This window comes from Plectropomus leopardus, chromosome 19 (assembly GCF_026936395.1).
Source record: "Plectropomus leopardus strain MGB_pleo_1.0 chromosome 19, ASM2693639v1, whole genome shotgun sequence".
Lineage (NCBI taxonomy): Eukaryota > Metazoa > Chordata > Actinopteri > Perciformes > Serranidae > Plectropomus > Plectropomus leopardus.
Genome location: NC_142194.1, coordinates 16,345,060 through 16,365,373, shown reverse-complemented (window position 1 = coordinate 16,365,373; position 20,314 = coordinate 16,345,060). Strand labels below are relative to the sequence as shown.

The 20,314-nt window shown below is 38.3% G+C and overlaps 2 protein-coding genes and 1 long non-coding RNA gene across 3 annotated transcripts; 1 reads left to right on the top strand and 2 right to left on the bottom strand.

Annotated features, from left to right (window-relative positions):
* Positions 1-549: 549 nt before the first annotated feature.
* LOC121958868 (uncharacterized) lies at positions 550-5,632 on the bottom strand. Its single transcript, XR_015775017.1, has 6 exons — positions 5,523-5,632; positions 4,939-5,170; positions 4,569-4,635; positions 2,815-3,032; positions 2,513-2,700; positions 550-1,189 (listed from the first exon to the last, which is right to left on the bottom strand). It is a non-coding gene; the product is annotated as an uncharacterized LOC121958868 (long non-coding RNA).
* mto1 (mitochondrial tRNA translation optimization 1) lies at positions 2,539-9,723 on the top strand. The gene is made up of 12 exons (XM_042508027.2): positions 2,539-2,728; positions 2,866-3,065; positions 3,142-3,259; positions 4,896-5,194; positions 5,328-5,440; positions 5,545-5,735; positions 5,843-5,973; positions 7,433-7,637; positions 8,510-8,681; positions 8,816-8,925; positions 9,092-9,249; positions 9,406-9,723. Exons 1-12 carry the CDS (start codon positions 2,539-2,541, stop codon positions 9,574-9,576), a joined length of 2,058 nt encoding a protein of 685 aa, XP_042363961.2. The 3' UTR covers positions 9,577-9,723.
* On the bottom strand, positions 9,594-17,015 carry LOC121958867 (tectonic-3-like). Its single transcript, XM_042508028.2, has 14 exons — positions 16,413-17,015; positions 15,741-15,855; positions 15,553-15,650; positions 15,295-15,404; positions 15,055-15,163; positions 14,057-14,169; positions 13,922-13,960; positions 13,177-13,251; positions 12,978-13,097; positions 12,796-12,894; positions 11,803-11,906; positions 11,482-11,629; positions 10,132-10,266; positions 9,594-10,020 (listed from the first exon to the last, which is right to left on the bottom strand). Exons 1-14 carry the CDS (start codon positions 16,735-16,737, stop codon positions 9,775-9,777), a joined length of 1,836 nt encoding a protein of 611 aa, XP_042363962.2. The 5' UTR covers positions 16,738-17,015; the 3' UTR covers positions 9,594-9,774.
* Between the last annotated feature and the right edge of the window lie 3,299 nt (positions 17,016-20,314).

Here is a 20,314-nt window from a genome sequence, read left to right as displayed (position 1 = left end):
GATATTTGATTTATCCCGATTTGTTTCCGAAGTAAACAAAAATGGATGGTTTCTACTGTACACGTGGCAGTCAGCAAATACAACATCAATATTGTTTTTGTTAAAAAAAATTTAAAAAACACCGTCCCTTTAAAGTCCTCACCAAGAAAAAAAAGCATTAAAAAATACATTTGTATTTTTATGCCCATGGATCTATTAAAAAATAAATAAATAAACAAATAAATCACCCATCCCTTTAAAGTCCTCACAAAGAAAAAACGCATTTAAAAATGAATTAGTATTTGTATGCCCTTGGATCTATTAAAAATTATTAAACAAATAAATCCATGTTTATTTTTTAACATTACCCATTTTTGTCTAAATGTAGGCCCTTACCAAACAGTTTAGTTGTCCGTTCATGGTAATGGTTAAACACAAAGAAAAAAAACGTGTCAAAATGGCTAATTATTTACTGTTATAATACTTGTAATAAGTATACCAACATATGTCAACGTTTCGACCTTGGAATTAATAGTATTATCAGTACTAATATTATTGCCATGCATTTTTACCATTACAGTCCTTTCAAAAAGTCTCAGAAATGGTGAAAAAAAATCATACTGATATAATGGCTTCATCAAATATATAACTTAATTACATTAAATATATGGTATTAACAGCAATGAATTGTAATCCTTTTTTATTTCATAAAAATCTAAAAAAAATTATCTTAGCATCACTACTTTTACAATAAAAGGCCAACTCAGCTGCTTAGCAAAACATCAACTGTCATGACGTCTAATGAATTTTTTTTAGCATAACAAAACTAAACCGAATGGTAGAGATAGCTTCATGTAGGGTTTAATTCAACACATTTTTCATTTAGATACAGTGACTCAAAATGTGCTCTACCAAACGGTTGAGCAAGAGTTTCACGAGCTTTTAACTACAACATCACCTGACACCGTTTCATGTGTTTGTTGCTGGTGCTTGCTTTATGTTTTCATTTCATTCATGAATTTATCAGTGACAAGTAAGAACAGCCAATGCCCTGACATACCGACTTGACCTAGTAAAACATCTTTGTCAGTGCGTGTATACACCAGTTATTACGACAGTCAGTGTCAGACAGCATGGCTGCCTCCGTAAAGTGCGTTTGTGTAACACAGCAGGAGTTTGGTCATCTTTAAACGGATTTTGATTTTTCACCCTGGAAAGTAAACAACAAAATTCATTTGTCTTCAGCAACAGAAAGTGTAAGCAACTTTAACACTATGTACGATGTGATTTCGGTAGATTCAATGGACTTATCCACACGTGCAAATGCAGTAGGTGTATGTCCGTATCATAGGCTGTATACAGAGATTAAATCGCGAGTCAATTTATTCTGCGCCTATTTAAGGAAAAATGAAAAGCCACCTCGCAGAACTTATATCTCTAAGTGTTATTAGGAGTGATCTTTAGATCTGGTAGATCAACACTTAATAGAGAGGATGAGTACAGTTTGATCTAAAGCTGTTGGGTGGCAAAGACCCTATATCATTTATTTTAAGTGATTCTGCATAATAAAAACAACATCATTTGTTTTGTAATTTCAAATAGTCACCCCAAAGGATTGAAAGGTATTAGTTTTGCCCTTCCAAGAGAAATATGGCTGAAATGCATGTATCTCACAGTGGACTTCAATAGTGTCAAATTTTCACAAAAAAGAAGTGAAATTAACAAAAAGGAAATTTAATTTTTGCAGAAGTGCATGTAAATTTACTAGCAGTATATAGAGTGATCAGATCAGCTCAACCCATTAAAACCTAGAGCTACATAATTTATCTTGTGCTGCTTTCAGGTGCCTTTCACATGTATTTCAACTTTTGGATCCTGAGCAGCAAATTGGTGTGATTTCTCTCAAAAACATAGGGAAATAATGCAATGAGTTACTTGGGAAGAAATTTTCCATAAATTAAAATAAAGGAGTAGATTTCGAAAATTAATAAAACATTTTTTTAAAAAAGCTAGGGGAAAATGTCTAGAGAAAAAATAAAAAGTTAGGGAAAACCTTATTATAATTTTTAAGCACTTTTCCCAGGTCATTTCCTTGGTTGTGTTTTCACATTCTTTTGCGTTTTTTTGTTTGTTTTTAGTTTCATTTTAAACTAATTTTCAGGTAATTTTCTTGTAACTTTTTGACTAATTTCATGCTATTTTTTTGACCATGTCTTGATACATTGTTCACTGCCTCCTTTCCATGTTTTTGAAAGAAAACAAGCCAATTTGCTCAGGTTTTAAAGGGTTAAATACCAAAATAGTACCTTACCTGTCAGCTGCGATGCAACAAAATCTAACACTTTAAGTATACAGTGACAGTGAAATCTTACCATGAATACTTAGATTTTTGAATTCACGACTTTAAGGTTTGATGGAGTAATGTTCTATTTTAGTATAACTACAATTTAAATAAACTTGAAATCATTTTTTCCCTCACTCTGTACAGCTGTCATTAAAAAAGCCAAAATGTCCACATTTCTGACCCTCTAACCTTCACTCCGCAGGTATGCATCCCACATGTTGATGAAGAAGCTTCTCCCCCTGCAAAGTTTCCTGCCGCTGGTTCCCAGACGGGCCGGCCACCTTGCCCGACAGCAGTATGACGTCATTGTTGTGGGTGGGGGTCACGCAGGGACCGAGGCGGCGGCGGCAGCAGCCAGAGTTGGAGCTGAGACACTTCTGGTCACACAGAAAATACAAACCATTGGTGAGGAAAAATATTTCACTCTTATTGCATTATAGATTTTTTACTTGACTGAGAACTTTTTTCCACCTAAATAAAGAGATCCTTACCTGTACGTGATCCAAACAGAGCTCTCTCCTTTTATTAATGACATCCTCCAGGTGCCCTGTCCTGTAACCCGTCTCTGGGAGGAGTAGGTAAGGGCCAGCTGGTGAAGGAGGTAGATGCTCTGGATGGGCTGTGTGGTCGAGCAGGAGACTGGGCTGGGATCCACTTCTCTATCCTTAATCGTAGAAAAGGCCCCGCTGTGTGGGGCCCGAGGGCCCAGCTGGACCGGCAACGTTACAGAGAATTTATTCAGGTATCTTATACGCAAATGTGGTTTAACTTTTGTCTGTGAATGAATTGAAATAAAACTATGCTGGTTTTTCATTCAGTCAGAGCTGCTGTCCACTCCCAAGCTGACGGTGTTTGAGGGCTCAGTGGAGGATCTGCTGGTATCAGAGCCGAACCCAGAAGAGCCTGGACACCACAGAGTCACTGGGATACTTTTGGGTAGAGAGCAATTGTTTACCTTTGCTTTTTTTTTTTAATACCATGATGATAATTACATTTAATGAATGTGCCAATGAAAGCCAAACAGTTATTTAAAATCATGTCTAGTTTGTTTATAATGGTTTATTTATCAGTTTAGTAGTACTACCAACCTGTAGTAAATAATACTTCTTTATAAGCAGTAGTAAGAACTTATTTTGGTTTCTGGGAAACTTAAATAGCTGATGGCACATAGTGTACATTTAATGTGCTATCACTGTGGTCAGGTTATCTGAAATTCTAAAAATGTAAAGCAACAATGATTAATACACAATGCGCAATCACATTTGCTTTCATTTAAAGGTCAAGTGTGTAAGATTTCAAGGCATCTTTTGGCAGAAGTGCAAGATAATATTCATAATTATGCTTTCATTAGTTCAGAATCACCCGGACACTATAAACATGTTTTCATAAACTTAATAACAATAACAATAACAATAAACTCTTTATATCTACAAAAAAAAGTGGATCCTCCTTCACATAGTCTGCCATGTTGTTTTTGCAGTAGCCCCTTACAGACAAATCAAACACTGGCTCTAGATAGGACCATTTACGTTTTTGTGTCGGCTGCTGAAGTTCTCGATCACACTTAGCACACTCAAGAAGTGTAATCTGCAACCTCACCACAAGATGTCAGTAAATCCTACACACTAGACCTTTAAATTTTCATGTTTAATTTTTGTAAAATTTTTAAAGTGTCATCAACATTTGATTTATGTTCGACCACTATTGTTATTTTTACGTTTTATTATCAAATTCAGATGTATTTTCATCCCTATTTGTTGGGGGGTTTTTTTGTAATTTGCGTTAAGCTGCATTGCAGGACTTTTACATTCATGTATAAATGAACATCCATTATATTCAAGCCAAAAAAAATCACACCATGCTGATTGAGGCTGTCACCAACAGGGAAAGCTCTCCAAATTTCGCAGTATACCAGTGTTGTGATGTCTGTGGTTACTTCCCCACGCTGGCGTACCAAAATCAGTCAGAGCTAACCGGGACATTGAGGGGTAGAGACCAAAGAAAAGTAGTAGTAGTGGATGCTGTAGAACAGGCATGTCAAACTGGTCCACAGGGGGGCCGGTGTGGCTGCAGGTTTTTGTGCCAACCAACCAAGAGCACACAGTTTGACCAATCAACTGTCTGAAGACGGAGATCAGTTGATTAAATGAGTCAAGTCTGGTGTGCTGCTACTTGGTTGAAACAAAACTCTGCAGCCACACCGCCCCCTGTGGACCGGTTTGACATGCCTGCTGTAGAAACTTACTTTTATTTGCAAGGGAAGGCTTGCAGAGAGCACATCTGGTAAATGGGGAAGATGCAGTGAGCTCCACCTGCAGACATATCGACAGTGTATGTGTAGTTTCTCTCAAAGTTCAACTTCGTCAATCTGTTTTTTTTTCTGTTAAATCATTTTTTTGTATGTCCTAGATAGTAAATATCAGACTTTTCTTAGAGAATCTGGAGTTTGTTTGACATGATATCTTAGAAATTTACCAACCAGTAAAATGCACTTTTAAATTTTTAAAAAAATACAAACTAAGCAGTCTGATAATAAGTGTATGAATTTGCACTTCCTTTGATATCTTGTTAGCAAATGGAAGCCATCCAATCTCAGCCAGCTCTGTGATTCTTACCACTGGAACTTTCCTGTCCGGCTCCCTCTTCATGGGCCAAAGCACGTCCCCCGGGGGTCGGATTGGAGACGCTCCATCGAGTGGTGGGCTGTCCCAGACACTAAGGGAGAGGCTGGGGCTGAGGACAGGCAGACTGAGGACTGGTACCCCTCCCAGGATTCTGAAGGATTCAGTTGACCTCTCCCAGGCTCACCTCCACCCCGCTGACAGTCATCCAACTCCGTTCAGCTTCCTGAATACACACACACGCTGCAAGGTAAAGTTTATTTGATGCACGCTTTCAAAGTACTATTTCAGTTTTAATTTTCACTAGCATAAATGATCTAAACGGAGTTGTCTATGAATGCTTTTTACTTCTATTTTTATTTTTGAATTAAACACTTCTTCAGCCAGAAGAGCAGCTGCCTTGCTATCTGACCTATACTACTCCTGGTGTAGAGAAAGTGGTGATGGAGAGTCTTCATCTCAACTGTCACATACAGCAAGACACCAAGGGTCCCAGGTACAAACACACACATACACACACACACACACAAACACACAAAAAAATGTACACAGTGTGTTCATAAACTCAGGACTAATACCTCTGGTCCTCAATTCTCACAGATACTGCCCATCCATTGAGTCGCGGGTGCTTCGCTTCCCAGGCCGACAGCACCAGGTGTGGCTGGAGCCTGAGGGGGTGACCTCTGACCTTCTGTACCCTCAGGGTCTGTCCATGACCATGCCCCCTGACATGCAGCTTCGCCTCATCAGAGAAATCCCTGCCATGCACAGAGCTGAGATCCACACGCCGGGTACACTGCCTGAATCCTGTTTGATCTGCATTATAACGTGATTTGGAGTCCATCTAAACGTCACTTACAGTGAATCTTTCTTGTATTTGTTCTTTGTTTTTTCCCAGGTTATGGTGTGCAGTATGATTTTGTGTGTCCCACTCAGCTGAGCCCTGCCCTGCAGGTAAAAAGCACCCAGGGGCTTTTTCTGGCCGGTCAGATTAACGGAACAACGGGGTACGAGGAGGCTGCTGCACAGGTAGCCGCTTTTTTCCTCTACATTATATTCAGAAATTCAGATTTCATACAAATATTGCAGGTCAGACCACATGTGATGAAATCACCCAATTTTTTGTCTTTGCCTCTGCCTAGCAGTTCATGCTCTGGGCCCACAACAACAAAAGTGAGGTTAAACCATCAATCAGGGTTACAATGGTGTAAGATTATCACAGTATGATAACGTCTCAGAAAATATTGCAGTATTACAGAAATGAATGTATACAGAAGTGTTTTTTTGTTTGTTTGTTTTTTTTGGTCAAACTAACTTTTTACTACTATAATTGAATTTCGAAACCATTTTTAAAAAATGGTCCAAAGTACAAACGTTTACAAAGTTTCCCTTTTCAAAATAGTTAAAACATAAGTGAGATTCTCCATCTAGTTGCATTTTTGTCAGTACCATAGATAAGTAAATGTACTCTGTATGACAACTGTCAATCAATCAATCAATAGTCAGCTGTTTCTGGGGTTAAACATGAGTACTTGAATACCCAATTTGGACATCAGTATTTGTTCAATATATATATGACTTTTTTTGCTTTATAAAAGAAAATGTGATATGCATAATAAATATAGACGCAAATTGATTTAAAATATGTATTAAAATGTTTTTTTTGACAGATTACTTTGCTGTACCTGCTATTTATGAATATTCCTCATAAATCCATTCAACAAAATAATGATAGATCTATGCAGCTGCAGATAAGGTCAACATTTTCAGTCAGACATCACTCGAGCTAACATTACAGACAGAATGATGACCAGGTATAAGAGTGATTTTTAATCAAATAAACAAAATAAATGTGCAGTGCAATTAATGTAATTTTAAACTTTAACAGAAAGCTAATCTCTGCTGTCTGTGCAGCACAGAATGGTAACGTAACTCTAAACCTTACCTGCATTTTCCATTGCTTGTTAATATCGGACCTTATTCCTTAAATAGTCAATATGAATTTAAAGCAAGCGCTCAAATATGTAAATTACTGCCCATCCCTCTGTAACTGCACTAGAGAATTCATAATAAACCATTTTAAAGCACTATTTATTCCCCCTGCGGTTATGCTTGTTTAACCTCTTAATCACATTTTAATTGAATTGCAGGCGTTATCTACATGTAAAGTGTATCTCGTAGTTGTATTTCCCGGCAGTAACTGAATGAGGAGCTTGTTGTCTTACTGGTATTACTTGTAATTGCTGTTTGTATTTGTTGGAGGAGGATTCTTCTTCCTCATGGCAAACGTTTGGGATCTAGTTTGTGTACTAATTAGTAACACGGGGTGCTTTATACTTACACAAGTGCTCATTTGCACAACAGAAGACACCCACATTTAGCAAAACACTTTAAAACGATGGTGCACCATGAACACTGTGTGTTAAGACACTGAAGCAGATTTTTGTAACAGGATAAACTGTTTAAACTCTTGTTTCTGTCTGTGCAGGGCCTGTGGGCGGGGGTGAACGCTGCCCGCTGGGCGCTCTCCATGTCTACAGTGGCATTGTCTCGGACAGAGAGTTATATTGGAGTTCTCATTGATGATTTGGTGAGTCGAGGCGTTACAGAGCCGTACCGCATGTTCACCAGTCGGGCGGAGTTTCGAGCATCTCTGAGGCCAGACAACGCTGACCTCCGCCTCACTCTGAAAGGTAGGAAAAGTATCTGGGACTTAAAAGATCCAGTGAAATAAAAAAAGTTTTTATCCTGTTTATCCTGTGTCTGTATGTTACTATATATTTTATCTCCTTTTATATGCCAAATACATGTCAAAAAATAAGTATCAGAGTATTTTTACGTCAATATCGCTGTCTTTTCCCTGTCTGTTAAACTGTTTCAAATATTTGATGACTTATTCTCAAATTCAATTTAATTCAATTCAATTTTATTCACAAAGCCCATTATCACAAAACACAGTTTGCCTCAGAGGGCTTTACAGCACACAACATCCCTCTGTCCTTAGACCCTCACATCGCCTCAGGAAAAACTCCCTCAAAAAAACCTGTAACAGGGGAAAAAATGAGACTTTGGGTAACTAAGTAGCTGCAGTGGTCACATAAAACCACACTTCAGTGTTTGCAGGCTGTAGTAATATGGAGAGAGATAGGAGAGATGTGTCTTTGGATATCAATGGGCAAACATTTTGTTTTCATTTCCAAAACAATGTGGTGGAGGTGTAATTCACTCAGCTTTCCCTCACCCTCCTTGTGATCTTACAGTGAGGGAAGTCTGTCAGAGGCCAACAGTTCGCCCTAAGCCCGCCCACTTTTTAGAAGTCTTTTCAAATGTGAAGGATTTTATTTCTCTCATATTTAGTTTCTCTCTTGTAACTGTGCAGTGTGCACTGTGCAAACTCTCACTTTCATTGGGAAATATGTCACAATACAGAAGCTGAAGATGCTCTAACTTCCAATTTCACTGGGACTTAAATGATTTCACAGGAGCACAAGAAGTCATAAGGGGTCTCATGAGTCATCTACTTTCTGTTTTTTTGTTTTCTCCTCTCATAAATGTTCTCTGCCAGGATTTGAGAAGTTTGGATGTGTGTCCGCTGTGCGCTACCAGAAGGCTGCAAGAGTGAGGGACTGTCTGCAGGATGCTCTGTCAGCCCTTCAGGATCTCACTCTGTCCACAAACATCTGGAGAAAAAAGCTGCCCAATATACATATGAGTGAAGCAAAGAGCGCCACAATGACGTGAGTGTCACATGTGGAGTGTGGAATAATGTGCCGAATCGGCCCTGCTGAGCATGTCTGATGTGTCATCTTAAGATACAATCAAAAGTGGTCGACTTTTGGCCCTGACTGTTACTTTGCTGCATCTTTTTTAGCGGTATGGAGGTGCTGCAGTACAACGATGTGTCCTTTGAAATGTTGGCATCTGCCTTCCCAGAGAGCCTTTCAGCTCACTTGGAATTCTCTCAAAGACTCAAGATAGAGGGTAAAAACTGATTTTGGCATTTTAAGGTGACAGGGAAGGGAAAACTGCCTTCATGCTTTAGTTATTCTTCTGCATTGCCTTAAAATGTTGCTTTGGTATTGTGTTCTTTTAAGCTATCGTAACATAGTTCCTTTTTTCTCATCAAAATGTTTCTCCTGTTTTGTAGCTGTGTACCGGCCTCACTGCAACCTACAGAGGAAAGAGATTGAGAGAATTCAGAGGGAGGAGAGCATGTTGCTCCCACAGGACATAGACTATTTCTCTCTGCCGGTGTCCCTGTCTCAGGAAGTCAGAGAGATTTTGGACAGAGTTCGACCGAGCACTGTGAGTATGCTGTATTTTGTCCGATAACTTTTTGTTCTTTAGTTACATAATCAAAGAGCAGAATATGGTTAACTCTTCGTTCAATTAATTAACTTTTGTACTATTACAAAAAAAACCAATTTGAATATGTAACTAATGTCACACTTTAACCTCCAGCTGGGTGCTGCAACACGTTTGCAAGGTATAACTCCAGCTGCAATCGTCCATCTCCTCAACTATGTTTGCCACACACATCAAAAGGAGAGAAGAATACGCAGAAACCAACAGGACCAAAAGGAGGAGAGAGAAGAGCCGCTGTGTACAAGAAATGCATCTTTACCTCAGTGAAATGATGACTCGTAAAATGTATTGCAAAATTTATGTAATCCTAAAAAATGTACAAAAGTATAAATTAAGATGTTTGAATGTTTTTCCTGGGAAGGAGATCTCTTTGTACAATAAAAAAAGTTAACAAAATAAAATTTACATACTAAACATTCTTTCATGTACAGTTATTTCCTCAAGATAAGAAGTCCTCAAATCCGACTACCTTCTGAAGAACTCTAATCCTGTTAGTAACGTTACTGTGAACAGCAATAAACTCCATGTGACCTTCTCAGCGTTACTGCCGTTAATGACAAAGTGCCCGTCAAGCTCCGAAGCACCTCGAGTGAAGAAGCCAAATGGAAACTTCCAGTTAGGCTGAGGCAAGCCCCTGGGGGGTTCTGGGTAAACTGTAGTATCGACAAAAGTCACCTTGGTGGTTAGAGCGATAGGGGACGACATAGGACACTGGAAAAAAAAGACAGGAAGAGAGAATTTGGACATGTTCATAGAGGTGAAACAACGTGAAGCATAGAAAAGAAGACAGTGGCCTCAAAGTGAGAGAGTAGATATGCCTACCTTGACATTTCGACACTGGAAAAGGTATTTGGCCCCCAGGATGTAGTTCTGGGGGAGGTCTAAGAGACCCTGGCGGGCCCACAGTACTTGTATGGAGAGAGAGTTGGGGAGGAAGCAGCCCGATTCACACGTTTCCTGAGAGAGGGAACAAAGTAGGCGGAACACAAAGTTAGAGATTCAGAACGCAGGCAAACAATAGTCTCTTTGACATTTAGGTCCTGGTTAATTACTGGGATAAGCTCTCAGGTAACACTTTTGATTTTTGCTATTCATACATTCAGGAAAATTTCAGTATTGCACTTTTTCACACATGCCATTGCAATGCTAGAGTCAATGGAGCAAGGGACAGTCCAGCAGATGGTGGTAATGCAACACTAATGGATGTCATCTGCCATAAAATAATAAAAGAAGAGGAAGGGGCAAGGCAGGATGAACGCGTACAGGCCGGAAGACTTGTTATATTCAGGAATATAACGGGCGAGGAGCTGTTTTTGTCTGGCACCATGTTTTGTAATGTATTTAATATTCAACCAGTTTGCAGACAAGTAACGCAACCACAAGCAGGCTGCAGATTCACTTGAGTCTTGTGATTGGTTCGTATACAAAATTATTCTTTACATACTTGTCCCTGCAATGTTACTGTTGTCATTATCATCGCAGCTGTACCAGTATTTTCCCAGAAATGGTACAGGGTCTTGAGGTTGGAAATTGGCAATACAGATTTCACTGAATATCGATTCCTGCTCCCATTAACACATGACCCCACGCTGGAAATATTGCTTAATATTAGGGGTCGACAGATTATGGGCCTGGCCGATTATCGGAGCCAGTATTTGGAATTTTCCTGATTATCTGTATCAGCATGTTATTTTAATGATTGCTGATAAATTTATAAAATGAAAAAGTGAACGGATTACGTTTTTATGCTGTAAAACCTCAGGGAGCTATTTTTATTCATTTTTTTTTTTTTTTTTTCACTGAACTTTATAAAAAAAAAAAAGTTGCAGGAAACTTGCTGTATATGATGTTAAAAGTTTCAGTTTTGATAAGACATTTCCTAAAAGCATTTAAACAAAGTTTTGTGTTGTTATATTCCAAATTCTAAATTTCAACAGAAATATTTTCAGTTTAATGTAAATGCATATCAGTTCCAAATATCTGTTATCGATCTCATTAAGTACTAATAATCAGTATCAGCCCTGAAAAAACAATATCGGTCGACCCTACTGAATGTTTCAGGGAAATACTGCATGTGTTAAAGGGGCTTATCTGAAGTTTCAGATAATCCAAAAACATAACGCTCAAAGCTATTAATCTTAATAAAACTTTAAATTCCTGATACAGCTGTACCTGCAGGCTGATAGGACACTCCTGGGTGATGACTCTCGTCCAGTCAGGTTGGGAGCCCATGTTCATGGCGATCACATCAGGAGAAGCAAGTCCCTGCAAGATCCCGTAAATCTCGGATCGCAGCTCTGAACAGTCACTTAATGGGGAGCTTAACAGCACATGGAGAGAGTCAAATGGCACATGGAAGAAAAATAAACTCACAATTTCATCATTTTAATTTTTAATACGGGGACTAATTTCCAGTAACTTCACCACTACTCGTCATGTAAGAAATATCAGTTGAAACTAGACTATAGAGGCAAAGTAAAATAGTGTTCTCACGTGAATGTGCAGCCAGTGACAATGTTGTGTGTGAAGAGGATGGGTGCTCGTCTGCTGGGGTCAGAGGAACACTCCCCGCTCTGTGACACCCCCAGCACGGTCAGCTGACTCACTGTCAAGGAAGCTAGCTGGCAAATTGAAATAATGACTTAAAAGAATAATTAATTCCTCCATTTGCATATCAATTCCTCACCCCGTGTTGAGGTACAAGGTTAAGCTGAATTTATGGAGAAAATGTTTTTCTCCATAGATAGATAGAGAGATCTGTCCATTGCTTCCCGATTGAACGAAGAATCCAAAAATGAAGAAAATTCTTGATGAATTGAACACACAGCGGCCCATGTTTAACAACAGCAAAACTACATCAAAACATCTATTTAACAACCCTCACACAACTCGTGCAGTATAATCGTGCAAATCTTATTTATGTAGTCATATGCTCAGTTTTTACCAAGCAGACATCCCTTTCTGATGTTAAAGTGAACTGAACTGTAAGTGAAACTTTGCATTCTTCAAAGCCAGACTCCACTGACAAGAACAGTGATTTTACTTCACTGAATACCGGAGCTTGTGATCCACAACTGCCTCGGTCAGTTAATGTCTTTGTGTTGTGCGACTTTGGTGAATCTGAAATAACCCTTTAAAACACCAATATCACACAATAACACAAACAAACTAACTGAACAATGCAGCAGCTCCTGTGTTCAGCGAAGTAAAATTATTATCTTTGTCGATGGAGTCTGGCTTCAAAGAGCACTTATGTACGTTTCACTTTCCGGTCTGTTCCATGTCAGAAGGGGCTGTCTGTTTGGGAAGTACTGAGCATACGACTGGATAAATAAACCTTGGATTACACTACACAACCTGTATGAGAGCTTGCAAACTGATTTTTATATAGTTTTTCCTTGGCTAAATGTGAACTCCCATGAATTTAATTCATAAAGAATCTTCTCCGTAATTTTAAAAAGACAGAAGCTCATGATGTGAGGATACAGGCTTCACTTCTTCATTAAAGCGACTAATGACAGGAGATCCCACTCTCAGTCCGACTGCAGGGATCAGCCCTCCTGGGGTGGCGCTGGGTGTTGTCAGCTGGAAGAGAAAAATGGCATTTTTTGTAAGTATTTGAATCAGTAGTTCACTTCATGATTAAATCTGCAGCTTTAACAGACTACCTGGAACTGTACAGAGTGTGTCTGCAACAGCGACTGATTTGGATCCACATCAGTTAAGACTACGTTCATCGTTGCGTACATTATCTCCCCTCTGCCAGTGTATCCTATGACAAACTCCACCTACAAGAGAATCAGAAAAAAGGAGAAGTGAGTTTGAGGAATTTCTGATTTCAGAAAAAAAATATATTCATCAACTCACATTTTTCACCACATTGATGCAGGAGTTGTTTTTTTGACTGGGTGCAAGCCAGTCAGACAGTGGAGTAACTGGGATCTGAAACGAGAGTTAGGACAGCGACTTCATTTGGAAGAAAAAACCTGCCTTGAAATGGCATTAACTCTTGCTGTGAAGGATGGACACTGTTTTTTATTGTGCTTTTAACAACTGAAATGTGTAAAACTAAACTCTATATGACAAGTTTTAAAAAGTATGACAATTAGAATTGTACATTTGTAATAAACAGTATGTCTAATAATATTAATTTACAGTACACAAAATAGTGTATTGTCTTTCCAGCAGTCTTTACAACAGAGAAAAATAAAACAATTAAAAACAAGGTAATAATGACACTGAAAAAAAAGATTGAAAAAAGTAAATAAGCACATTTTTTAAGGGGTGGATGTCTGTAACGCTTGTCTTATAGTACCTTTACAGGCTGATAATTTATTTAGAGAAAATCCAAACTCAACAGGCCATACGTCAGTTGAGGATATAAAGACTAACCAGTTAAGTAACTACAAATTCATAGTTTTTATATACAGTATAACTGATACTGATTCATTTTAGGACTTGTGCTTTATCCCATGCAGGAAAACCCCCCAAATGCTAGCGTTGGCATCTGATTTTGTAGGTTGACTGTTAATCAACTTTTGAAGTGCAAAATAATTGCATTCCCAGTGATATCATGTATGGCTTTGAGCAATTTGTACAATCAGTAACTTACCAGAAAGTCTGACACTCGTGCCGTCTCAGCTATTGGAATCTGTAATTAAAAATTACTGATGTTAGTCTGTCTGCTGTGAGATTCTCACCAGTTTATTGTCTACATAAAACATTTAGTGCATGGAGACTTGCCGACCTTGATCAGGCTCAGGTCAGAGAAGTAGGAGTGGGCATTTAAATTTGGGTCTGTAGTGCAAGACTGAGGAGTCAACATGCGTGTACAAGATAGAGACACAGACCTCAAGAATCCTGCAAGCAGAGGAAAAAAGAAGGTTTTTAGAAAAATAGCTTTAATGGTTAATACGGTTGGAAATAGTCTACACATACAGTATAGCAATGAAATGACTACTAAAGCATATATTCTATTTTCATAAAAACACTGTGCAAATGTTATAAATGTCTGCAGATTTAATTTGAATTCAGTCATCATTCTGAAAACAGTAACTATTAGCTGCAGTGAGAATACTTCAGGGACTGTTGGAAATTTCTCAGTAACTTAAGAATTTTAAACCAGGATCCTCTTCCCCCATGTTTTAGTGCCTATGTGACTAATGGAGACAACAAACTTTGAAGTGGTTCAGTATTGAGCGAGAGCACTCGCCAATGTAACGTTAAAAGGCATGTGCACACTGTCAGTTTACATCCACTGAAAGTTCTTGTTTTTGCGACTGAATGGCCCGAATAATTACTCTAAATGTGTGATAACATAATGGAAAAGATCCCCACAGAGAGGGACCGTTTTTGTAAAAGAATAAGATCCTCTTTGTTTAACCAGAAAAAGCCCTACAATCCCAATCACCAAACACCCAAGACTCCTTCTAAATAACCAGTCGTTTCCTCATCATAAAACACACTTTATTTTAAGCCAACAGAGACAAAACAAAATTGAAAAGAAGGCATCTTGGTTCATCTTTTCACTGTTTCAAAAAACCACCATTTCTGGTTTGGAGTAATAAAGTCTTAATCCACCCAGTTATGTTACAAAAATATGCTGGCTCCATGCATGCAAAAATGTCTATTTAAAAGGAGTCTGGTGGGTTTAGTGGTGATGGGTTTAATGGAGATTTCAATGGAAATGCTGCAACACTGAGATATGCAAAATTTTTACATAATTTTTATTTAGTTTCAACTCACTTGCAGGGTTGCGGTTGACACAAAATGCAGCAGCAGGCCCTGGAGATGGCTGGCGAAGGAGACCTTGCACAGACGATTTGGAGAAATATGTCTGGATGACATCATCAACCTACATAAATGCATTTCACTTATTAAAGATGCACTCTGTGGGACAGTTTTAGTGCTGTCTAGCACCATAAAAATCTCAAAAGTGTATTACATTTAATACTTAAGATACAACATGAGATCATATCTGTTTACCCTGTAGAAATCTCTGCTGTGGCTGCTGCTTGTAGGTGCTGGTGGTGAGAAGTGGTATGAGTCCCCTAAAGGATACTGAGGTAGAGATGGGAGGGGGTGCGGTGACTTATCTGTTGAGAGATGCAACATTAGTAGGGGATACTTATATGTTGCCCATTGTTATACTTTTGCAAAATTAGCTGTTACATAATCAGTAATTCATCCAATGATAAATGTTTGTAGATTTTAAATAAATCTATTCTCATTACATCTACGTACCTTCAGGCCGGACACAAAACAAGGAGTCAGTCACAGTGACAAGAGACGAATCCACGTTAGCCCTGAACATCAGCCATTTCTCAATGCAAACTCCCGATCTGTATAATAAAAAAATAAAACAACACTTCTCACTGTTAAAAATGTCTGTCTTATGTGCTATAACTTAAAAGTGTTTGCAGAGAACTTACATGGCTTTCTGTGGACATCCGGTGAAGACAGAACTCAAGTTTGCGATGCCACAATCGACTGTGTCACAGCAGCAGCCAATGTCACAGAAATCAGGGGTTAAATCACAGAGACAACCTGGATAACAACAGAAAAGATACCTTCAGTTTTGTGTAAAATTACAGAAATTTCACTGGTCTAACAGCAGCACACAAAAACAGCAACTACACTGTCAAGTTATTTTATTTCTTAGGCTATGTTATTGAGTTTATTCTACATACACTATAGTTGTAAAAGTGGAAGCAAACACTAAGACACAGATGAACGAAAGTCTCCTTAATCTATACAAATAAGTTCATTCTTCAGATTGCAGAAAAGTATAATACACATCTCAAACACAAAGTCTGGATTCCAAATTAAAGACACACAATATTTCCTGTGGCCTCATTTTTCAAATCTTTCATGCTGCACTCCTGATGTCCCTGATTGGTCAGTAATCATAATCTAATAAATTTGGTCTATCTCATGGATCTATTATCTATCTTGGAAAAACAGAAGGAGGCAGTTTGAAGGATCGTGCAGCTCCTCAATTTATCAGACCATCAAAACAAAGGTGAGAGGCTTCATGGCTGAACAGACAAGACTGTTGCAGAGTGGAAATAACGAGATTTTCACAAGAGACAAGTGTGAGTTACCCTCTGAAGCCACCACAGGTTGGACGGTGGTTGAGAGGGGCGCTTCAGTGACCGCAGTTGGAGCTTCAGACGCAGTCAGTGTTGTGGTTGAGTCCAGAGTGAAATCCTGGGTGAAGTCCAGGGAGGTCGCCTCTGTGGTGCCCGCGCTGGTGGAGTCCGGAGCCGCTGTACCGCCCGGAGCAGGAGTAGCTGAGCTGAGGGGCTCCCCATTTTTAGGGCCAGGAGTGACGGTTGACGTGACCCCCGATTCTGTGGCTGCGTGAGCCAAACGTCCCAACAAGATGATAAATATAGAAATTGAGCGACACCACTGGCGGGAAGTCATGTCGTCAAAGACACATTGTGCTAAAAACAGTGCCCAGTGTAGCTGATAAGCTAGCTAGCGAAGATAATGTTAGCTTTATAACCGTGTTGGCAGGATTTATTTTCTTCAACGTCGCTACGACATTATAATTTCACACCTATAAATACTTAAATAACATATGGAAACTTTTAATGTAAGTTAGCGAATCAGAAAACGTTTTCAATCTATGCACTTAGCTAAACACACTAGCCAGAAACACACTAAAGAGCAAGCTTCTTGTTGCCAAGGAAGTTGTCGTAGTAACTTCCGTTTCTAAGATAGCTACCGTAAAACATGTAAAAGAAGAGAAAGATATATTTTTTCCAACTTCTTAAATTCATGTCATCATTCAGTAATGGGCTTCCCATAAGCCTGTGGTTATGCTAACGTCATTACATTTGCTGGCTTTTCACCTTTTACAATGTTCCAAAAAATATAGATAGATAATTTATTTATTCTTTTTATTTAAAGGATCCCATTAGCTGATGCCATGGCAATAAGATAATCTTTCTGGGGTCCAGACCTGACATACAGTGCATAACACACTGCATGATTAACATTAATTGCATTAATATCTTGCATGAATATACAGAAAATTACATTCATATGCAATTTAAAGTCAGCATTGCACATACAGTTAAGAATAATGTTAATTAAAAATCCCAAAATAGGCTAGCTGATTCTTCAAAAGAATACAATTATTTATTCTTTTCAAAGAGGATTTAATTTTTTGTTAGGAAGACATTAAATTTGCCTTTATTTGAAGTAATGGTTGAGTTGAGCTTTTTTTCACTTCTCCTCTGTTACCCTTAACACTTTTCTCCAACTTCAAATGCAATGTATGTCCACTAGTATTGCTAAAACACTTAAGATGTTATGTGCTTCTCAAGCCAAATGCATTATCAATGTTGGCAAGTAACTACAGGGATTACATTTTTAATAAAAAAAAAAGAAAACTTACCAGTAAAATGTTTATATGTTGAATAAAACATTAATTCTGTTGCTTTACTTTTTTTAAAATATATATTACAGGAATGCCTTCTTTTGGCAGATTTTTGGACACTGTGGGTCAGCAAAGCCCTTGAGAGAAATTTGAGAGCAACATTGAGACACATTACAATTAACACATTACATTCAAAAGTAACTTTCCCAATACTGTGCATAATAAAATAAGGTATGTCATGTCAGGTCACACAAATCCAGTTCCAAACAAATGGAAGAGCTGGAGCTATGATAAGCTGTTAAACCCGTAAACATTTCCCTCAGTGCCAAATTGACTGAGTTTCAGAGTTTAGCATAAAAATACAACAATTTTCCATAAAAGGTTTGTCAAAACAGTTATTGATTGAAGAATTTATGTAACCCTTTTGCAGTAAATGCTTTTCTGATGCTCTGTGTCTTGACTATACAGAGGTATCCATGTCACAGTGAGAGCAGGCATAAATGATGGTGCATTTTAAGAAATGGTAATGGAAGAGCAGTGGCCCGTTTGGTCAGTGTGTAACCACACTGTTCTCAACTTTTTAAACAGGGTTCAACCCTTTCGGTATGTACATATCAATTTTCTGAGTTGTATGTCTTAGGTTTTAATCTCCTGAGTAAAATGGGTACACTGAGTTGTCAAGTTTCACATCACAATGCTAACAATAAATATTTAATCTGATTACCTGTTGTCTGTATTGTTTGTTTAAATCCTGCCAGGAACTCTTGCACCTTATCTTGTGTAAAGGTTATCTACGTGGCATTCAATGCCAGAGAAAATCTTGTGGTGAGCTACTTTGATTGAATGAATCTGACCCAGCCTGAGCTAGGGCCCTGAGGGAGGGGGCAACATGCCAGGATTAAAGCACATTCCTGAGAGTCATTTACCTGCAGTCGAAAAAATCATTACCATTTGTGCTAAGCCTCAAAAAAGACAATAGCAGCTTTTGGTATCCACTTTGGATAAATATGTTGATTTCTGCATTCATTCCCAAATGCTCCTAGGGAACATCAAGAAGTGAACATGACAAACAAAATTTCCCTTTTGGGATGATAAAGTTTACCTTAGATTACCTTACTGTTATTCTTATTCACAAACACAAAACCAAAAGCTATTTATTAGACTTGTAATGAATGAAAAAAAAGTAAATTTAAGAAAATTTATCAGGTCTCCTAAGGTTTTTGGCCTCTTAAGCTCTGCTGGACCGATCGCTGGCTAACATTTATATCTGGGGCCCATGTGGATAGTATAAGGGCCAAAAAATGGGCCCTATATGGGATTGCCCACAGCTTCATATTAAGGCCCCATGCCAATGCCCTACATAGGTGGGTTTACCCAAGTGGACCCCACAAGGTTTAAGCTAGGGATACCTGGGTATGAAGTGGGTATGGGCCAAAAATGGGAATCTTATCTGGGTCCCACGTGGGTAAACCCTACATTTGAGCAAGTGGCACTGAGTCATTATGAAACTCCTGGACAATAGGGCCCATTTTTTTTAGTGCGTTTACTACCCAATGGGCCTCACACGGGCCCCACATACAAATGTTGGCTGGGATTTTGCACCTAGTCTTATTCAGAAGCAAGATATTGATCAAAATAATTACAAACAATAAGAGCATGCACCAATTCCAAAGCCAGAATACCATGAATATTTGAAATGTCATGTAGTTGAAATCATTAGCCTCACAAAGACAATACACTTCTCTGTTTTTGGATTGCGTCATATTTTATTTTCTTACATGTTCTTCACAATACAATACAATAATACAATTCAATACAATATGATGGTGCTCCCTGGAGGTCCGTGGATTTCTTGCCCTTGCTGATTTGTTTTTTTAGTCTACTAGAACTTTATACTGACTGCTTCTGAAATGATAGGTCAATTAATTAATTAGTCTGTGAGCAGACATTAATCTAAAACTATTTGGGTATTGCTTTTTTGAATGACCTTTAAAGTAGATGCCCCAAATCTTGTAAAATGTGAAGCTTTACTGTTTTTTTAAATAAATAGATCATTGTTTTAGTCCATTTCCCAGCCAAAACAAGCAATCTGAAGAAATCATTATGGGACATTTTTAACTGTTTTTTAATATTTTGTAAACAAAACAATTAATCAATCAATCAAGAAAATTATTGGAAGATACATTAGTAAGAAAAAATGTTATTTGTAGCACTACTATTCAACAATAGATGCAAATATGAAATAATAATAAATAATAATGAAATAAATCATCTATTACCCAATTTATACAGCATACTGTTGTGTTTATCGTTCAGCTTTGTCAAACCAATAATTTTGTAGTTGTAGAAATGACTGAGTACATGGGGGACCGTCTCCAGCTGTGCTCCCCTGTGGTTGCATAACTTCTGGAAAATAACAGCGCCATTGAAAAAATGACTAATTCCATTAGATTTGAGTGGAAAATCATTTAGGCCTGCTTTCTCACTGCCAAAAATTAACAAAATCCAGTGTACTGAACAGACCCGGCTGCCAGTGAGGATGAACAGTTAGTGTTAGTGTTCACAGTTGAGATAGTAAAGAGTTTCTCCTGCATCTATGCAGATTCTGTGACTGCG